At 40.4% G+C, this 20,217-nt stretch overlaps 1 protein-coding gene across 6 annotated transcripts in view; it reads right to left on the reverse strand.

The window, feature by feature from the left end:
* The window catches only part of SPECC1 (sperm antigen with calponin homology and coiled-coil domains 1), an 84,094-nt gene that overhangs the window by 20,463 nt on the left and 43,414 nt on the right, over positions 1-20,217 (reverse strand). For 3 of the 6 annotated variants that reach the window (XM_031043582.2, XM_031043581.2, XM_031043583.2), the window contains 8 exons: positions 18,824-19,031; positions 18,085-18,158; positions 17,350-17,528; positions 8,387-8,532; positions 8,071-8,171; positions 6,715-6,796; positions 2,989-3,139; positions 1,953-2,055 (listed from right to left, as the gene is read on the reverse strand). In XM_031043582.2, coding sequence (XP_030899442.2) covers positions 1,953-2,055; positions 2,989-3,139; positions 6,715-6,796; positions 8,071-8,171; positions 8,387-8,532; positions 17,350-17,528; positions 18,085-18,158; positions 18,824-19,031 — 1,044 coding nt within the window. Of the gene's footprint in view, positions 1-1,952; positions 2,056-2,988; positions 3,140-6,714; positions 6,797-8,070; positions 8,172-8,386; positions 8,533-11,456; positions 12,962-14,586; positions 14,673-17,349; positions 17,529-18,084; positions 18,159-18,823; positions 19,032-20,217 lie in introns of those variants that run through there. The other 3 variants (XM_031043585.2, XM_031043584.2, XM_031043587.2) reach the window with 3 other exon arrangements.

Here is a 20,217-nt window from a genome sequence, read left to right on the forward strand (position 1 = left end):
GAGTCTGAACTTCTCAGGCTCTCCTGGATTACACAGTGTTTGTCAGTGCTCTGCCTGCTTGTTCTCAAAAACTGCTGAGAACTCATTCTGCTGCTTTAGGCAGAGTAACGGCAGAGGACAGCCATGAACAAGAGCCTCATCAGAGCAGGAACAGAACCAACAAAGCTTTTCCTGAAACATCATCTGGACAGTCACGTAGCAACAACACGCCAGCAGCCATATATGAAGCAAAGACATCCACTGTCCTCTGAAGCCTGGACATACTTTCCTCCAGAGACTAATACTAAAAGGAAAAACAAATAGACCCAGATTGCCTGCATACCTCCTGGGTGGCCTGCTATCTGATGATACACTGTTAGCTCTACTACTTGGGTTCAGCATAGAAAAACAAGATTCCTTGTCTTTTCTACCACAGAGGGAATACTTGTCACTTCTAGTGCCCATCTGGTACCTACAGGATCAGGACAGGCCTCTGTATTTGCAAAGTCACGTAATAATTTCTAAAAGCAATACATTTAGTCCAACTTGGGTATAATCAGAGAAAAAAAAACCTACAGGCTGACTCTCAGAGAGCACTTCTACCAGTGAACTCAGAGTTACACTGCTCTAAGAGAAGTGGAAGAAGCTCACCACATATACCATTTGAAACAAAAAAGAGCAACACTGTCAGGAGAAAGTGTTCCTCAAGATGGGTTTGCTTAACAGGAGTTAGACTTGGAAAAGTTGTATTTCATAAATTGTTTCCTGAGGACTACACATGACTGTTCCCCCATGCTTCCAAATCCAAGACCAGGAGAATCTTAGTAGAAGAGCTATAAAACAAATCAACACAGAACATAGGACACAGTTTCAGGGGACACCACTGTAGCCTTTTAGGCAGTTTCACAGAACCTGGGGCAAAATGCTAACCCTGGCCTTATTCTTTCTAAGGTATGTCTAAAATCAAAAGCTTTTCTGATACCTGTCCTGCGAGTGTTATATGCCAGCATTAAGAAATGACTCAGGCTTTTATAGCTCAGTTTATTTAAAGGGAAAGCTACTGTCTTTTCTTCCAAACTCCTGCCCCCTGCAGCTAATGCTTCATAAAGAGCTGGTTGTGCAGGAAAAAAAAAAGTATTTTATTATTTACTTTAAAAGATAGACTCTGCTTTTATTAAAGACTTGCTCCAGGGTGCATATCATGTGGTGATAACGGCTTTTGTCTTCTGCTCTAAGTAACAAACAATATTATTCTTAAGAAAGAAAAATCTCCACATTATATCAAACCAAGAATGTCCTGCACACCCAGCATATATCACAGGATGAGCTATTGTCTGTAACTGCCTTCTACAGCTCAGTTACAAGCAGAACCAAAGGCCTAACCCAACTGCATACAAACACCAGGAAGAGCTTGGTAAGCACAGCAACAGCCATATAAGAACTGGATTCACTCTGCAAAGAGTTCACCCATTCTCAAGTGGTCAAAACTTGCTTTGTAAAATCCCTGTTAAATTGCAGGAGATTAAAAAGAGCAGGGCTCCAAGCTGCAAACTTCGTTTGGTCAAGGCTACATAAAGAAATATTTCTTTGGTTTTTACAGAAATGACCAATGAAAAAAATCTCACAATAGCACAATGCCCACAAAAGCTTACAGAAAAATACTACAATGTAATTTCAAAAATGGATGCTGAATTGAAGCTGCTGCACATATACACTCTGTTTCTAACCATCAGCAACCTTTGATGCAGTATTTTGGGTTTTGTACATTAATTACTTATGAAAATGTAATATTGGGGACTCCAGTGTTTAAGAAATCTGAAGGAAGAGGATGGAAACATCCAGTAGAAGTAAACATGAAAATCAGCAGACTGAAATAACACATATTTCTTTGAAGTGACATTGCTTTCTGCACACCTACAGGGAAGTGATGAAATACTCTCCAGAGAAAAGTAAAAGTGTACCTCTTCCCTTACCTGGTAACCTTCAGTCTTCTTTTGGCACCATTTTAACAGAGCATTCCTCTTTGAACCACCATACTCTCGAGCCAGGGCTGCCAGTGGGTCCTTTCTCTCCACACTAATCCAGGGAAGCAAACAGAATAGACAAATATGCTTGAAGTCTCTTATTCTTTACCAGTGTGTAAATAATATCTGCATGACAAAGCAGAATGGGAGCACAGAACCTAAATGTAAACCAAACTGTAACAGCTTTCAGAACTTGCATCCTCTATTTGCCCTTAAATGTGACAAATTCAGTTGGCATAACCACACACATAAAGCTGAAAAACCATCAGCCCATGGACGTTTGATGGCGTGTGTTAATCATGCATTTCTGCTATCATTTTCATCAACTCCACTTATAACATTTTCAAGTAATCTCTTGCTTTACATACTGAAAACTGGAATAGAGAATGTAGAATGGAAAGAAACTATCTAAAGAATCTGTAACAGCAAATTCACATCTTATTGTGCTGCTGCAGAATGAGTTCTTGAATAAAATGAAAAATCTGGAACCTGTATTGCAGTCAAGGCCAACAGTCAAAACACCTGCATTGTCTCCACTCTACAGCTTCTACTGTTGGAAATAATGGTGGAGATCAGAAGAAAGTACATCTTCTGTCAAGACAGAAGACAGTTATGTGTCCACCCTTTCCTTAGACTTCAAAGCTTTTAGCTTTTAACGCTCCGGAACATGCAAAGCTACAGTAATACCACTCGTACACATGATGGAATTCTTGTATATAACTTCGTGGCTGCTGAGAGCTTTCTATCCTCATTTTGCCATAATTCCTCATTTTTCCATGATTGCTCATTTTACACATAACTTTGGTTATTATAATCTGAATTATGACATCTGGATCTGCTACAGTCTGGTAATTCTGAACTGGACAGAGTAGCCAGCAGAGTTTCCACTGGAGACAGAGGTCCACCAGATTAAAACATCCATCACAGTGTCAGGTAATGCTGTCAATCTTTCTGTGTGCTGTTTTTCCCAGGAAACAGTTGGTACCTGAGTTTGCTTTGGGGTTTCAAGCTGCTGGGGGTAGAGGTAAGCATTCTGCTGCTGAAGGCCATAGGAGGTTTGCTCAGGGATTCCAGGGAGGGGCTTTTACGCAGGTAATGGTCTGGTTTCAGCTCTTCATTTCTCCCCTTCAGAAGGTCTGTGGGAATTAAAAGAACTCCTGTCAGTCTGCAGCCTGAGGAATTTGATTAATCACTGTCCTGCCACCCAGCACACAACATGCAGTGAGCTGTTTTGATTCTAAACAAATGTACTCATTTGTTCATTAAACACACATGGGGCTAGGAAACCTTGAGCAGATTAGAGGTGATCACAACAAGGAATGGCTTTGATGATTTCAACAGTACAGACTGCCTGGTTTCCTGTGATTGATACTCCTGCTGGGGGGTAGGGGCCTCAGGTGAATGAGGGGAAATACCAAAATCTACAGTCTTCAAGGTTCAAAAGCTGATCACCAGATATCTTCAGCATGACTGGCCAGCTCTAGTACAAGAATTCATTTTCTGCCATTAGTCATTTGTAATAAGAAAGCCTCTTGTCTCCTGAACACAACCCAGATCCAGGCAGCAGCAAGAGGCAGTTGTTATCATATGATGCTTGGCACTCTATCTGACAGGACTTTGGGAAGTCTTAATATATTCACAGCTGATGCATCTATATTTTTATTACACATATTACATATTTCTATGTAACATTTTAAATTATATATATTTATACAAGTGAGTGTGTATGTATAAAAATCAACAAAATTAGTAGCCGTAGAATCCAATAGTTTTTTTAAGAGAATCTAAAGAGATCATAGAAAACAAATTATCTCCTGATTCACATCAGTCGTGAGGTACAGTGATGTGTTACACAGGGAAAGTTGGCTGCTTCCTTTCTGTAGGCAAGCTGTCAACAAGGCCGGATCTATGCCAGCACATTATGAGTTGTTATCAGAAATTAATTGATTATAGAACACAATTTGTTCTCCTTTTCAGTTCCCTCCTGATGTTCATTATCAGTTACTGCCATATCACCTAGAGGTGTGAATTCCTTCTTATCTCACCTTCAGCAAAGGTGTCTATCACTGAATCAGCCCTTAATTGCTTTTCAGCAGTGAGTGGGGTGTGTGTATCAGCAGTTGCCAGATAAACACATCCTTCAAACAGGCATGCAGCTGCCCTAGTTTTGCTTCCTGAGTTTTGTAAGCATGTGCAGCTGCTGTGAGCTATAGGCATTTTGCACCTTTTCTCCACAGCATACAGGGCTGATAAGTTCCCATCTATTAAGTCCAGATGGAAAAGGACAGAAACCATGCCAGCTTGGCTGCTGGCAGAGTTTTGCACTGAACTGCATATACCCTAATCAAGGTGTTCCTTCCACTCACTGTTCCTTCTTTGTGTCCACCATGAACCCACAGCAAACAAGAAATGGCATGTGACATACTTTGTGTTGGTTTTCCACTATATATTCCAAATGTATGACTCTTCTAGCTCCTCATTATGCTGGATTTATGGGCAATTGCCTCAAATTTAAATAGTCACACCAGTAAGACAGGCAAACAATCAATGATTCTTGGGACTGTTTCAAATCTAAGCAAATTCTGCTTAGCGAAACAGATCTAGTGCAAAAGGCATATAACTAAACAAAATGTGAATGTTATGAAGAGGAATGTAGGTTTCTTGCTAGCTTATAAGAATAGCAAAAAAGGAGCACTGTTAAATTGCCATTAACATAACTGGACTGGCTAATGGCATGGTCTAATCAGGAAGTGCCGTGCCAATCATTCAGGATGTGCTCATACATGGTACAGAAAAAGGAAAGAGAAGGAAGGATCCCAGATAGGTATAAAGAATATTGGCAGCATCTAGATGGAAAGAAAAGATGAAGGAGGAGGGATATTAGGAGTCATTTGGAATGAGAAACAGGACAATAATTGCATGTGAAATATGCAACATAAGGAAAATCCTATTCTGTTAACACTATACTTGCAGTATTTAAAGGAACTTTGCAGTTACTGGCTTGAATTATACAGTAGTGCCTGAAGTGGTGCAAGTTAACAGTATCCGGCTTTGTACTTTGAGTCTTACTTCAGTGTCCTTCCTTTGACTTATTTTAGGTACTCCAAGACAGACCCAGTAAACTTCTGATTTGAAATGAAAAAAAGATCACAGGCAAAGATCAGCTCTCTCCACAAAGTAAACCCTCTCCAACGATGTAACATTTGGGTCATATTAAGGACATCACAGAACCCTACTGTGGTACTGCACAGATGGAATCAGCCAGAAGATTATTATTATGGAGACTACTTCACTCTGAATTTCCCTGGGGATATTTTTTAATTCAGTGTTGTTTGCATAGGGCTTGGATCAACTGCCTTCCAGAAGTATTTAGATTGGAACCAGAGCTATTACAGCTTTATAGTGAATAAGCCATTACTATGGATTATTGGAACTAAATTAAACCCAGGTACAAAGAGAAGCTGTAAATACAGGAACTTGTTAGATGGTAAACCATATTCAATAGATTTTCACAGAACAATTGTCTCTGGGTAATAACAGTAATTATCCATGGCCTGAAGTGGGACATTTATTATTAAGGACTGGCATTATATTACACAGTTGATAGATTACTTCATTCTACAGTAAACTCATAGAGATTAAGAAGGTTTTAAATTCTGTTTAGAATTATTGCATGCTCTTATGCAAGTCATTTACTGGAAGCCAGCTGATACAAGTAAGTAAACTCTGTCTGTCCCACTGTTAACTTCTGCTTGCTTAGCATTTATTCCTGCAGGAGATGCCAGTAGCATAGAAAAGATGTTATTTATGCTGCCACCTACCCTATAACTCATTTTGCTGTTCAGATCCAGTATCTCTTCAGCTTGAATGATGGGGAAAACCTTAGCAGATTAACTGAAGAGCCTAAAAATGAAGCCAGACTCTAATTTCTCGCCTGTAACAGCAAACTATTGCAGAAAATCCAGTCTACCAATGAAGAAGTTGTGACTGATAACTTTTTTTGTCCTTCCCTGCAGTTTCACTGAGGTTTCACTAAGGGAACGTATTTCAGCTGTCCTTAAAAATTCAACAATCTGTTGTTACTAGCTTTGATTCCAATGCAAAAACTACATTCAGGACTAGATAATGAAAATAAAGGGCCCTAGAGAAAATGGGAAACAAACACTGGTAGAAGAGAATATTAAATGACAAGAGAACAAAAGCAAAGTGTGAAATAAAAACAAACGCATCTCTTGAGAACTCTCAAAACAAACTATTTCAAGCCCAAATATGACTGCTCCTAAACCAGTCACCTCAGTATCTACAATGTTTGATGTATTTCAAATGAAGCTCAATTTAAAAACAAATAAACCCTCAAAAGACAGTGCTTTGGCCTTGTTCCAGATACATACATGTTGAACAAAATCCAATCCTCTCCAGTTCCACAGCATGGATTAGAGAGGTGCCATGGACACTTTGGAATAAAGAAGGCAAGTTTATGTTGGCAAGCCATTACAAATCAGCTATTTTTTAGGTTTCTAAGGCTACAATCATGATGGGAATGGAAACACAACAAAATTAATAAGCTCTCTGAAACAAAGACTCTGAAGACACTTCTTTTCCTTTGACCATACGAGAACAGGAACAATGGCCCAGGCAGAGGCCAACAGTTAGTGGCAGCAAGCTTTCACTGGTAAAAAGAGGCAACATTTGTATGTTTATTGCAACCTACCTGCAAGAGGAAGGTCTGAAAGATCTGCATGTCTGGCAACACCTTTATTGACTGGCTTGGCATTATTATAAACAGAATGTCTCTGCGAAAGAAATGTACAAAAGATAATTAGAAGAATACCAGATATGATGTTTAAATAGGTAAGCAGAAAGATGTTTCTGCTACCTCAAGATCATAAAGCAGGTGGAGGGATACAGAAACCCATCAACAAGGTAGCAGCTGTACCTAGAGCTGCATATATGGTTGTGAAAAATAAATTAACAAAGGAACGGTATTTTAGCTGGTAACACATTTGTTCCTAAATTATTTCACATTCCCATTTGTATCACATTTTCCTTTTGCCAAACATAATCTAGTGTCACAAACCCAAAGTAAAAATGCCTGTTCCTAACCTTGCCTCTGTCCCCAGCACCTCAAGTCATAAGTCAGAAGGATTCTTTTCTCTGAAGCCCTGACACCAGTTTTCAGCTTTAACACTCCCTCAAGCCAGGCATTAGCAGAAGGTTCCCAGACCTCTGTTTAATACCATTCTTTTAACTTCCTTTGCTGATTCTTTGAAGGAAATGTGCTCACACATTCATTAAGTAGCCTTTCAAAGCCATCTGAGTTCAGAACACTCACCTAAACACTTCAGTCCCACAACTGTCTTTTACCCAGAGTGAGAAAGGAACATCCTGTTGTAAATTCAGTGACCACCTAGTCAGAAAACATACAATGGCTTCTCTAGCTTAGAAAGGTCAGCAGGCTGATTGCATGCTATCTTTAGCATATATAGAAATTGGGAAGCATAGTGCATTTGCTTCTCTATCATTCACAAAAACACTATTTCCAGTAACATTGCACCACAGGTTTGGTAACTGCTAAGAGAAATCAGTGCAGTGACATCAGAAGTCCAATACTCCAGAGAGCTGTGGTTCAAGAGGCAAAAAAACCCAACTGTAAGAGCCCTTCATTCAGCACTGTATGATCTTACTGGATAGCTGGGAGCATACATCTTAAAAACTTATTTTACCCCACACCTCCTGGCTTACATGCCAGCTATGCAGTTGAGTCAGATGTTTCTGGTAACTCACTCCCAACAAGCAACACCTATTTTTCTGGTCAACAGTGACTAAAGTTCAGAATTGTATTCCAAAGAGTTCATATCCGTCCACTGAGACTCTAAGCTGAATCAAAGACAAACTCACTTTGATCCTTTTTGTTAGTAGCACTACAGCATTTGATGTTTCACAGCAAATAAACAGATGAGTTTCCCTTTCCCCTTTTCAACATATGCATGTTGGTATGCTGAAGCTATGTCATGCTGCAGCAAACACTGCATTTTAAAACCATGAGGACAGAAAGAGCTCCTTGTACCTGCATGGGGGAAACAGCAGCTGCTGGGGCTGTCCTCACTGGAATTCCACTTAAAGGGCTCCTGGGGACTTTGTGAACTGTGATATTTTGTCCAGTGCTACCTGCAAGCAAAAAAACGTGGAAACATCTGCATTTCAGAACCAACTATGTCTCTCTCATCAGAACAAGGAACCACTGATGCAGTGATATGCCACAGATAGTATTTATGTAGCAAGCACTGACAGAAAATATCCATTAAGAAGCAGCACAAAAAGGTAAAAATTACCTTCTTGCTGCTAGAAATGTTTTTTTACTACAAAATACAGTGTTCAAATACCTGAGCATCCCAAGTCAAATGATTTTATCAGTGACTTCACAGTGGCTGTAGATTCTGATGGTGTGGGAGATGCTCTGCTAATGCAGACTCCTTGCCAGCGGTTGCTTGTATCTGTCTCTACAGATTCTACCTCTTCAGCTATCAGCCTGTGAAGCAAAAACCAGATCAAAGTCAGGGGCAACAGGAAGTGCAAACACATGTATGGTAAGGCAAATCCAACAGTGCACATCTTTTATTGTAATGCCCAGAACATGAACCACTCATTAGAAAGTTCATGTTCTTTCCTTGCAGTGCTGCCAAATATGAAATCACTGAGTCTAACAAACTTTCTTGCATTGTTAATGATATCACCTCCATTCCCCATCCTCAAACAGGATGGAGAATTATCACGGACAAAAAAAACTTGATGAGACTTGTGATCAATAATTACCTGAAGATGGGCTTTCAATACAGCACAGGGGCCAAGGGACTACTGTGCTCCTCAGTGTGTAACGAGGAAAGTAACCAAAGAGAACGATGTTATTTTACACTCTGTGTTTTCAGTTGGTGTGGCCACTGGTGGAGTAATTGTTACCAGTTAAAATGCCACCATTGAAAATAGAATGACAGGTTCAGGTAAGTGACATAAAAATTAAACCAGAAAACCTACTTTATAATGAAAAACTTTGGCAACTCAACTCTTACAACTTATCAACAAGGACATCTGCTAAACATATAAAACCTCGATCACAATCCTTAGGCAGCTATATGGGGGAATAAAAGCGTTAAGTGCTTCATCCGAGCAAACATAAGAATACCAACATTCAACGGCTGGAATGAAGAGAGACAAACTCAAAACAGCAATAAGGCTCATATTTTAACAGGAAAAATCATGAAGTTACTCTATTGAAAAGAAAATCTGAAGTCAAGATTAGGTGCTCAAAGGAGTTAGTACATGGAAGACCACAGCCGTGTTAAACAGCAGATGTAATCATCCAGTATAACTGCTGCTTCTAGTCACACCACACATTTTACAGGTCTGGCTGACATTGCTTAGCACTGACACTGTACTTACCCAGTAGCTCTCAGGTAGACTTTGAGTATAATTACTCAGCTTTGGCTTAGAAAAGCTGCAATTAATAACACAGTCTAGTCACGTATGTTACTTTCCTAATCTCCTGGCTGCTTAAGAAATGCATGCTGATTTACAAGTCACCACTTTTCCTTACTTCTAAGCACTGTACGCACCAAGAGCTATGTGAAAGCAAAACCAGAAATCATTTCATAAGAAGGCCAGAGGTCTCCATCCAGAAAGTGCCTATGGGGTTGAACAACTTCCATTGAGCTAAAAATAGAAGTCAGAGTTATCTTCTTTCCTTTTAGTATCACAGTCTACAAAATACAGGGGTCTGAAGGGTGTCAATGAATAAGAGAATAAGAATGACACATGTTTCTATTTCTGGCAGAGCTTAAGGAGGTGCTGTCTTTAAGCAGACATTGGCTATTCCTTTGCTAATTCATTCAAGCTTCTTGTGTGCCAGGGCAGCCTGCAAAGGCAGATGGCTAGAGAAAAAGCCATTTCAGTTCCATACTCCATTTAATCCAATAAGGAGGAAAGGAGATCGGGTAAGGTTCACAGAGCTCTGAGGGAGCCAGTGTTTTGTTGACTGAGTTCTACCCTTTAGTTTTCCCTTTGTGGCTTCATAAAGCATAAACCAGACCAATAGGTGATAGTATTTGCACTTTAGTTACACAGAAGCACAAAAGCTAAAGCAGTCCTGTTTCTAGTAAAGTACAGAGGAAGAACAGATTTCTGCCTCAAGATACTAAGCCATCCACTGCAATTCATTACACTTCCAAGGATTAAATAGGCTACTATGCTAGAGTTCTGTCTAGTTATCCAGGTAACAAGGGTACATACAAGGTTTGTGGAGTATTACCAGAATAAGAAAGGAATAGTAACTGCCTGGAGGCCAAGTGGCAAATCTTGAAACCAAACCAAGCCAGAGGTATGCTCAAAGCAGCCACCACTTCATTGGTTAGGATTTAACTCCAAGAACAGCCCAAGCCTCAGACTCATCCCCTAAGTCTAGCCTTTGATTGCAGAAGGATGCAAACATGTTAAATGAAGTTAGAGTAACTAGACCAGCCTCTATGCTGTGACACAGAAAAGGCCATTAAGAAATCACATTCCATTACTCTGGCATTGTGCAGGGTAATTATGAAGATTCAAGTGCTGGAGCTGCTACCGGTTCCAATTTTGTTAGGATGCTTCCTGTAATCTGAAGTTTGTACATCTGTAACAGGCTCCTAATGTACCCTGAAACAACCTCCTAAACACAATCACATCAGAAAACGGAGTCCTCTCATGCTGCAAACCTTGGCACAAAAGGCAGGAAGAATAGTACTGAGACTCATTTGCTTCAACTAAAACCACACATGCCAGCCAATAAGCAATGGACGGTTACAAAACCTGGTGAACATCTTCCATTTTTAATGAGGAAAAAATATCTATATGGTAAGGGGATGCATGTATGTGTACATATATAGGTTTCTTAAGAGATAAGCAGAAGAGTAAGAGCTTAACTTGCAGTAGCAAGCTAATTCAGGAGGACAGGATAGGAAAACACAACTTAGAAAAATCAATGACAAGCCATAACTCCAAGCCAAAATTGACTCCTTGTACACAGAATTTATTCAGCTTAGTATAGCTTAGGCCATCCAAAAAGACCAAGTAAGCTCTGCTACAAAAAGAACCGATTTGATCTAAATGTCATTCACTACTGTATGCTTTCCTTGAAACAAGAATGAATGGTTTATATAGATAAATGCTGCAAGTGCAGCTGGCTTAAGTGGAGCAGCCCCAGGAGGAAACAGAGCACTTTAGCCACAAAGGAATCAAAATGTGCAGTCTTTTCCACAAAACCACTGCCTTGTTTCATCCATTGGCAAGAGAAGTAGATGCAGTGAGCTCTTCTCTATCAGCAGGAGTTAGTCTCCTTAGTTTCTAGGTGTGGAATAGGTGTGGAATATGTGGAAAACAGACCACCAACAACGTGCAAGTCTTTGTGCTCAATGTACAGTTTGGCAACAGCAACTTCCACAAGTCTGTGAAATTTCTAAGCTGCTCTTTGCTACAGGTGGCCTAGGACCACAAAACCAGATGTTCAGAAATAATTACTCTGCAATCTAGTCTTTGATACAGTTCCTGTTGTTGTTGTGAATCCTCCTGAACTCCAAGGGATACAAAGAGACACATAGCTACTGATGCACAGAACGGAAGAGAGGCCAAGGGCAGGCAGCAGACAATTCCAGACACTTAAGCATTTATTTGGCACTTTAATATATATTTATTAAACATAAGGAAACAACATTCAACAGCTGCCAGCACAGAAAAGAAAGGCAACACAAGTGTGCATATATGCATGCACTCCAGGAGCACGGCACAACGGTGAAGGCCATGCCAAAGCCAGGATATCTGCAGAATTCTCTACTAGCTCAGCCTGCTCTGAGACAGGCCCTTGCTATGTCTTCACATCCAGAACGAAGAGATGGGAATCCCACAGCCAAAACATGAAATTCCAGTCCTGGAATGAATCCTGATGATCTCCTGGTAGAGGCAGTGGCTTCTGAGTTTCTCCTTAGCATCCAAGTAAGGCTGTCTCCAGACATCTCCAGTTGGAAAGCTGAACTTCAGCAAGTTCTCCCTGATCGTTGTATACTTCACCTGAGTTAAGGGCATGAGAAAGATTCCTTTCTGACAGAATATTTACTAGGGGCTTGATATATTCATTTCTTTTCATTCAGATCTCTCCATCTGCAATTCTCATAGCCAGGACAAACCTCACATGCGACATTCTCTGTCAAAGTCATAGCAGGACACACTCCTTGGGCCCCACCCCACTTCCTAAGTCACACCAAGTCAGACATGCCACCCAGTGGTGAGTGCCTTGTCAATACAATATTAAAGATGTGAAACCATCAAAGCAGCTGAAACTGAAAAAAACAAGTTCATGTTTCTATTTAGCTTTTCTGCTGGATTTCAGTAACCTCCTTCTTGAGTCTGTGTGTGTATATATACACAGACACGCTGATCCATATACATAAATATTTAGACACACACAGATCTAGGAATATAATACTAGCGGAGAATTCATAATGTGTATGCACATTTGATTTTACAAGTTAGACATACACAGTTTTATTTTTTGCTTAAGCTTAAAATAGCATGTTTGAATTTCTGTTTCAGGGCAAATAATCCCCATCTCTCCAAAAAGCCCTCAGTTATTTCAGTTCCCCAGATCTCTGGGATTACTTCCTATGGCCTCGTTGGCTTCTTCCACCTCATGGAGTCTTCTGAAGCAAGAAGCCTTCTGAAACAAAGAAATAGGCACTTCCCCATGAGGAGGAGGTGGACCTGAGCAGCATTCACACTTTGCAGTACACTTGACTTTTGCAGGCCAATAAAAACCTTGAGGTGCTTTCTCAAACTGGAACTTCCCTTTTCAGCTGCAAGTTGAAGATATGTCCTGAAGTCTCCCACAGGCCTGGCTATGCCTCCATTCAGGGCTGTGTTAACTGGTAGAGATCAGGCACCTATGGAGATACAGACAACAATCAGGGAAGTTATAAGAAGCAATATAATGCCCATCCTGATGTACAGCTCTCTACATTAATCATCCCATCATCACTAAATAGAAAGAAGGGGGGAAATGCTGATGGTGTTGCTAGGAAGCTTGGAGGAGTGCCTTAACACTCCACTAATTCAGCTTTGGGAGATGCTGAGCAAACAGCAATACAAAGTACAAAGAAAAGAAATCTTTGCTGCTCATACAGAAAGAAATTAAGTATTTAAAGCCAAGGAACCAATTTCAAAGGACTGGGGTGGTAACGTTCCTGGCTTTCCTCTCCTCTAATAATTTAGGACTATTAATTTAAAATGGGTACATAAACCCCTCCAGGTAACTGCTTTACCTCAGTCGCAGCATCTGTTTCAGGGTTCTTATACTAAAGGGCACAGAATAATCTGTTCAGCAAAATAAAACCAAAACCCCCAAATAATCCTACACAACTCTGAGAAGTCACTAACTAGTGACTTGGAGCACTTGGAGAACCCTGCTCTGACATTCTAGTTTGCTTACTTTCAGTGACAGCAGAATGAACTATTGAACCTCTATAAAACAGAACAGCCGCAAAACACAGGCACAAATGAGCAGCACATCAACACATACAGACTGACAGCAGGGTTTAATACACAGTACAAGCTTAATTCCAAGAGAAAAAGCGTGTAACACTGCCATGCTGTGGCATTTGAGACTTTAGGAGGAAGAACAGAAGCAAATTAGTGGAATACATCAAATTCTTCACTTTAGACTTCTGTTTGGAGATCTGGTTAAATTGTTTTATTACTCTAAGAAGTTGCTCATGTAATTACAGATAGGATTTCTCTGGTTTCTGAGCACTACTCTCAGCCCAACTGTCTTCCTTCCATATTCTTGGTTCAAGGCACATAATCCAAAATGATTCTGAGAACTTGAAGGGAAAAAGTTAAAGTATGACCATGAAGCTTTCACTGCTGCTAAACAGTGTATTGCCAGAAAGGCTTGGAAATGGGTGTCTAATGAAGTCAAAAAAAGGCATCTATAATTGAGGTACTTTCAGCAATAACTTTCTTCCTTTGTTACAAACTCTTTTTTTTTAATCACTGCTTCAATATTCAATTCCAAAAGAGCTACAAAAATATATTTAATTCCAAGGTGTTTTGAAAAGTTGAAACTTGCTACAGGATCACAGGGTAATTCAGGTTGGAAGGGACCTCAGGAAGTCACCTAGTCTAGCCTCCTGCTCAAAGCAGGGTCAGCTATGAGGTCAGACCAGGTTACTCAGGTTCTTACCCTGTCTGGTCTTGAAAACCTCCAAGGATGGAGACTATATGATTTCAATTTCCACTGCCTGTGAGGAGACAGTTACACAGCAGTGGATTGTAAAAGCTTCTGCATTTTATTGCAGAGAAATAATGTTAATTAGGATGCAAAAACATCATAGAGGACTGCTTGAAACATGGGTCAATTTGGAGGTGTCAATCAGTACTAACTTGGGACAAGTTAACTCCTCTCTTCCTCATTCCATTTGTTTGATGGTGGTCCAACCTCCCCCCAGCATTCTTAGTCATAGAATTAGACATTAAATCTGTGTTAAAGATGCCTTTGGGAGGCTCTTACCTTCATTCAGATGAACTCTGATGACCTCATCAGGATTTTTTTCTGCAAGTTCTTTGGCTGTTCCTGAACCAAAAATGACTTTTTGTCTGATTAGAAGAACGTAACAGTGAAATCAAACTTGGAGGCAGGAACTCAGGCAGCCACAAGCAAACATTAAAATGGCAGGATGTCATAGAAGATAAATTGGCTTCAGGATCAATTTATGAGGTAGAGTCTAATGACACTCAAGAGATGGCTGAGATTTTGCCAAAAACCTTTGAGTAGCAGTTATTTGGAAGGTACATTTTCCAATCAGAGCTTCAAACTCCAACAGGGAACTTTCACTAGGGACTGTCAGAAATTCAGCTGAGTGCACAGCTGCTCAGCATTAACAAAAACGAGGAATACTTTATAGACTGTGTCAAAGTATCATGCTACAAACTGTTTCCACCAGTGCCGAGCATGCACTACAAGTCACCACACGTACCAGAGTCTACTGCTGATTCTGAGCAGCAGCATTTGTGAAGGCTGACTAAAAGCAACAATGAGACTATCCCAGAATCTTCTGGGTGAAAGAAGCTGAGGTGCTGGGGAAGACAGTGACCTCAGAATACAAAACCATCTGGGAGTGGAGAACTGGCTCTCAGCTGCAGCTTTGGCAACTTCAAGAATAGGTTTCATAGGTCAGTACAGTGTTAACATTTCAGTGCTTAGCTGTTATCACTGGTTTGTTTAGGCAGTGACTTGCATAGGCTTCATTATGTTCTCCATACCACTCAGCACAGAAATCCTGTGCATTGATTGCAACTCTCTGCATGGACACCGAGTCAAACCGTACTTAAATTATTTTACACTTCAATTAAAATCACATGCAAAACTGGGTCTCAACTCCTGTCTTTGAAAGAGATTAAGTATTGCCCACTGCAGACAGCATATCTGGATCCATGACCAATGCAGTACTTGAAGCAAGCTATACAGATAGTTAACAGGACACAGAGACAGACATTTATTTATACATATGTGAAAGAGGGAGACACAAATGCCAAATCTGACATAATTAAATGCATGTCTGAATACCTCCATCTGGAACTATGGATGGATGGATTCTGGGGATCTCATTTCGAAAGTAGTATTTGCAGCTTAGGCTTTTTATGCCGAAGAGCTGACAATGCAGCCATGTTCCTTACACATGGAAGCTAAACATCCCAATTTGCAAATTAGCAGGTCATCTATTCAGTTTAAGTATTATTATCTTCAGATTAGTCATGATCTTCAAGAATAATCTTCAGATAAAAAGAAGAATAAAGGGAAACTACAGGTATATGATTCTCACCTACATATGGACCCACGCTATACAAGAGAAACTCCCTTAAGAACAAACTAGCAATGGAAACAGCCCAGAACTTAAGTACTGTCTGGTAATCATTCTGTCTGAACACATAGTCTGTAATAGCTTTTCTTTACATCCACTGGGGACTCTGATCATGAAACTGGAGCTTAAACACATTCCTTTATTTTTGTTTCTTCAACTCAGGAATTCTGATCCATACACCTTCACACAAAAGCCCTCCCATCCTTTTTCTGTCATCTACTGTACAGCTGCTTGTGGCAACTCCTGAATGGAAACCAGCAAGCAACCATGTGCAACAAAGCCAGACTGCTACTCCACCTGAAGGAAATGACAGGATTCACTGTGTTCTCACAGCTATTCTGCCAGTGGCCATGAATCTACTAAGAAACAGATTAAACTGAAAAATCTAAAGGAACAGTACCAGTTTGGCACACATTATTGATAAATAGTACAACTGGTTTGTGTTGTCTTTTTTCATTCCCCCTGTACAGTTTTTCATCACTGTAGCTCTGCTTGCTCTATTTACATCAATGCAAAAAAAGAGCAAAGCATTGTCTTCATTAGAAATTTTGGTTCTCACTTCTAATACATCTTTTGTTTTTCCATCTCTTATTCAGTACTTCAATTGTAATAGGATTTTTGGCACGAAAGATGGTACATGCATTGCATAAAAACCACGTTGTAAGACATCTGCACTGGTTCCAGATTTAGTTGTAAAAGTCACTTCTGTTCTTACCATGACACAGAGGGAAGCCCCACACATACAGCTTACCCTGTTGGGGTATATCTCCAAATAGTTCACAATTACTGCTCCCCCTCCAATCACTGAGACACAGCAAATGTCTTACAGGTGTGTCCAATGCATAACAAAGTCACTTCTGGGCTAAAAGCTAACCCAGGCCACCATCCAGACCATTTAACACAGCTGATCACATAACAGGTTTCAAATTAAGGACAGGAGATGTGAAATAAGGAAACCTAGTACTTGCATTGATCACTCAACACGTATCGGACTTGCAGAACTTAAGTCCAGCCTGTCCTCATTTTCATTTCAACACATACAGTCCTTGACTCCTCTCAAGCTAAGTAGTTCTCTTCTGGATGTAGCCAACCAAACTTTTCACAGATGGTTTAATACAACTGCACAGAGAGTTACGAAGGCAATAAACCACAGTAGAATATTGTATTGAGAACAAAGCTGTAGGAATATACTGGCAATTGTTACTTAATATTAAAACCTTCATGGCCTAGTTGATAGAATTAGATTGCCAAAAAGAAAAAGAACAGAAACATTTTAGAGACGACAAAATCTGGCAGAAGAGTTAAAAACAGACAACGTGCATGTCCAAGCCAATGAATTGTTATTGACAAAGCACTGTTTGCATGCATGTTAGCAGTCACAGATCAAATCCCAGCCTTTGTAAGTAACCAACCTGTTGCTGCCCTTCATTTCATCCAGCTCCTTCTGTAGTCTGGCACTCTTCTCCTCTTCCTCCTGAAGCTTTCTCTTTACCACACGGAGCTCCTGCTGGGCTTCACACTTAATATCATTGGCAACAACCACTGCAGTCTGCAGATCAGCTTGAAAACGCCTCCACTCTTCTGTATCTTCCTAGAAAGAGCAATCAGAACCCCAAACTGTTTGCTGTAAAAGTGCACCTATTTGCGCTGAGCACTTTCTTACTGATCTCTCTTGCAGTGATCACAAAACCAGGGTTTCACCACAGTTTCAAGATGACACCAAAGTCAAACTAAACACTTGCCTCTTTACACAGTATCAACAAGATTGCCAAAGAAGAAACTGATGCTGAGCTTTCCACTCCAATACAGAAAGTAAATCAAAGCTCTTCCTATAGCTATTGATCTTTCAGACTTGTGATACTACTACAGGTACTGTTGCTGCAAAGAGCTCATTGCTACTGATCATTCATGAAACAGGAATGGCTGTTCCAAAGTAGAAGTTCATAGGTTAAAAAAAAAAGTAATTTGCAAAGGATGTATTATATTTTTTCCTTTACAGCCATAAAAGCCCAGCTAGAAATAAGAGAAATGGTGAATGAAAGGATGTAGAGCTTTATACAGTTGTTCTAGAAATTACAATGCTTCTCTCAATCCAGTATACTGCAAGAAAAGCTCAGCTTAGCTTTGTCAAGGAGTCCAAGCTTTACCTTCATTTGCTTAGTCAGAGCCTTCAGCTGCCTCTCTGTATCTTGTTTTTGTTCTTCCAGCTTCATTGCTTTACCTAGGAACAGTAAAAAAGGAAACAGATTATTAAAGACATGAGCAAGGCTGAAAGGTGAAAATGGGGAGGGCAGACAAGCCTGTTTGGTCTTGCTTCTAGTAACACCACTAGAAAGACTAAATAGACTCTGTCAATGGATCAGGAATGGAATCAATGGTAGATTTATTACCCAAGCATCTCTGAAACAGGTCATTATTTTTAAGCATTAAACCAGACTTAGATTTATAGAATCCCACATCCAGGATCACTCACTCCCCGGAGCGAGACATATCTCTCGTTCCACCAGGTGGCAGCTGCCCCTCCACAACGCAGCAGCAACCTCAACTGCACAGCTCTTCCTAGGCTTTGCCCTAGAAGCTCTTTAAAAGACCAATAATTCCACTTCTAGAATGGGCAATATAAACTTTGCTGAAGAATAAAGCTTGGGGACTGTATCTAATAATATTTCTATAGCACTAACTTAAAATAGTGACTGTGCATGAACAGGAAGAATTCGAATGCAATGATCTTTAAGGCCCCTTCCAACCCATTCTATTACTGGCCCAAATTGGAGTATTTCTAAAGTGAGGCCCTTGTCACACAGCAAGACATGCCTCCTCCTCCCTGTTGCTGCTATAACAGAGCCTCTAAAGTTCACTTGAATCCTTTGTTTTGGCTCCACCTACTTTCTAGCTCACTGATGAGCTGGTTATTGTGAAGTTTTATAGCACGATGTTGTTCCACCTGGTCCTCCAGCTCAAAAATGGTCTCTTTCAGGTTTTTTATATCTGCTTCATTCTCTGATGTTTTTTCCTGCAGCTTCTGGCTGGTTCTGCTCAGCTGCTCAGCCTGCCGGTCACACAGCTCCTTCAGCTGACCACACTCATTCTCAGCCTGGAGGGGAGCAAAGAAAGCTGCGAGTCTGTATTTCTTAAGAGTTATCACTCATTAGAGACTTTCATGGGCATCTCATGGACTTAAGAATCAAACCTGTGTTCTAAGCATTGCATAAACTGAGCTTCAATGCAGTTCAGACAGTTTCAGGAAACAGATGATCTATGAATGTCAGTTTTCTTTCTTGATAATAAAGAAAATAAGACACTACAAAGGAAATTTAGTTTTCTGTATGATTATGGTAATGAACCAAGAAGAAATATATTCCTGGAATGCTCCACATCTACGTATCACATCATGAGAGTGGTATCATAACCCATGGGCCACGATGATGATCAGTTCATCCACAATAACAATTTTGCTGCTTTAGCATGTACATTTTCAATGGGTTATGAAAACATATGTAAGCAGAGCTAGCTACTGCAGATAAACATATTTCAGGATATAGGACATCTGGAATTACTAAAGGGAGAATCTGCTGCACTTCAATTTATTGGCTGAGGCCCACAGATCAATGCTTCCAGGTTTGGGGGGAGATCTCTGCTTATGAACAAGCAAGAGAAAGCAAGGTGTAGGCTGCCAATTCAGTGAGCAGCACTGGACAGCGCGGCTGAAGGGCAGCTTTACAGAAGCCTGTGGTCTCGTTTGGGTGTCACAAATAGACAGTGATTCAAAACAACTTAATCTGAGAGAAAGGAAGAGTAAAAAGGAGGAAATCTGTGGTTTCCAAACCAAGCAATAAAAGTTTGGTACAGAGTCTGAGCACTCAGCAGTTTCTCATTTATCCTTCATAAACTGCAGCTCCAGTAAGCACTTGGAAGCTTCGTCTATTAACTCCATTTGCTGTGGTCACCTATTTAAGCTGAAAGGACATCTGGCTTTTCTAAATCAAACCATGGAGGTGATTTTTGGCAACACTATCATCCTCTTCCCCTAGCCAATTTTACCGTTCGTGATCCCTTCCCTACACAGGAAAGCCTGCACACACTATCCCTCTTTCTGCAGTGGTGGGACACAGCCACTGGCTTGTGATTTATTAACACTTGTTCTACAACGCCTCACACTGCAGCTCTCCTCTGAATATTCAGGAACACACACAAAACATAAACAGTGACTGACTTCAGCTTGCTTGGAGCAAAGCTACGAAGCTACCAACTGAGGCAGTAAAACACCTCTTCTGAAATGA

Source organism: Melopsittacus undulatus, chromosome 13 (assembly GCF_012275295.1).
Source record: "Melopsittacus undulatus isolate bMelUnd1 chromosome 13, bMelUnd1.mat.Z, whole genome shotgun sequence".
In the NCBI taxonomy this organism is placed as follows: Eukaryota; Metazoa; Chordata; class Aves; order Psittaciformes; family Psittaculidae; genus Melopsittacus; species Melopsittacus undulatus.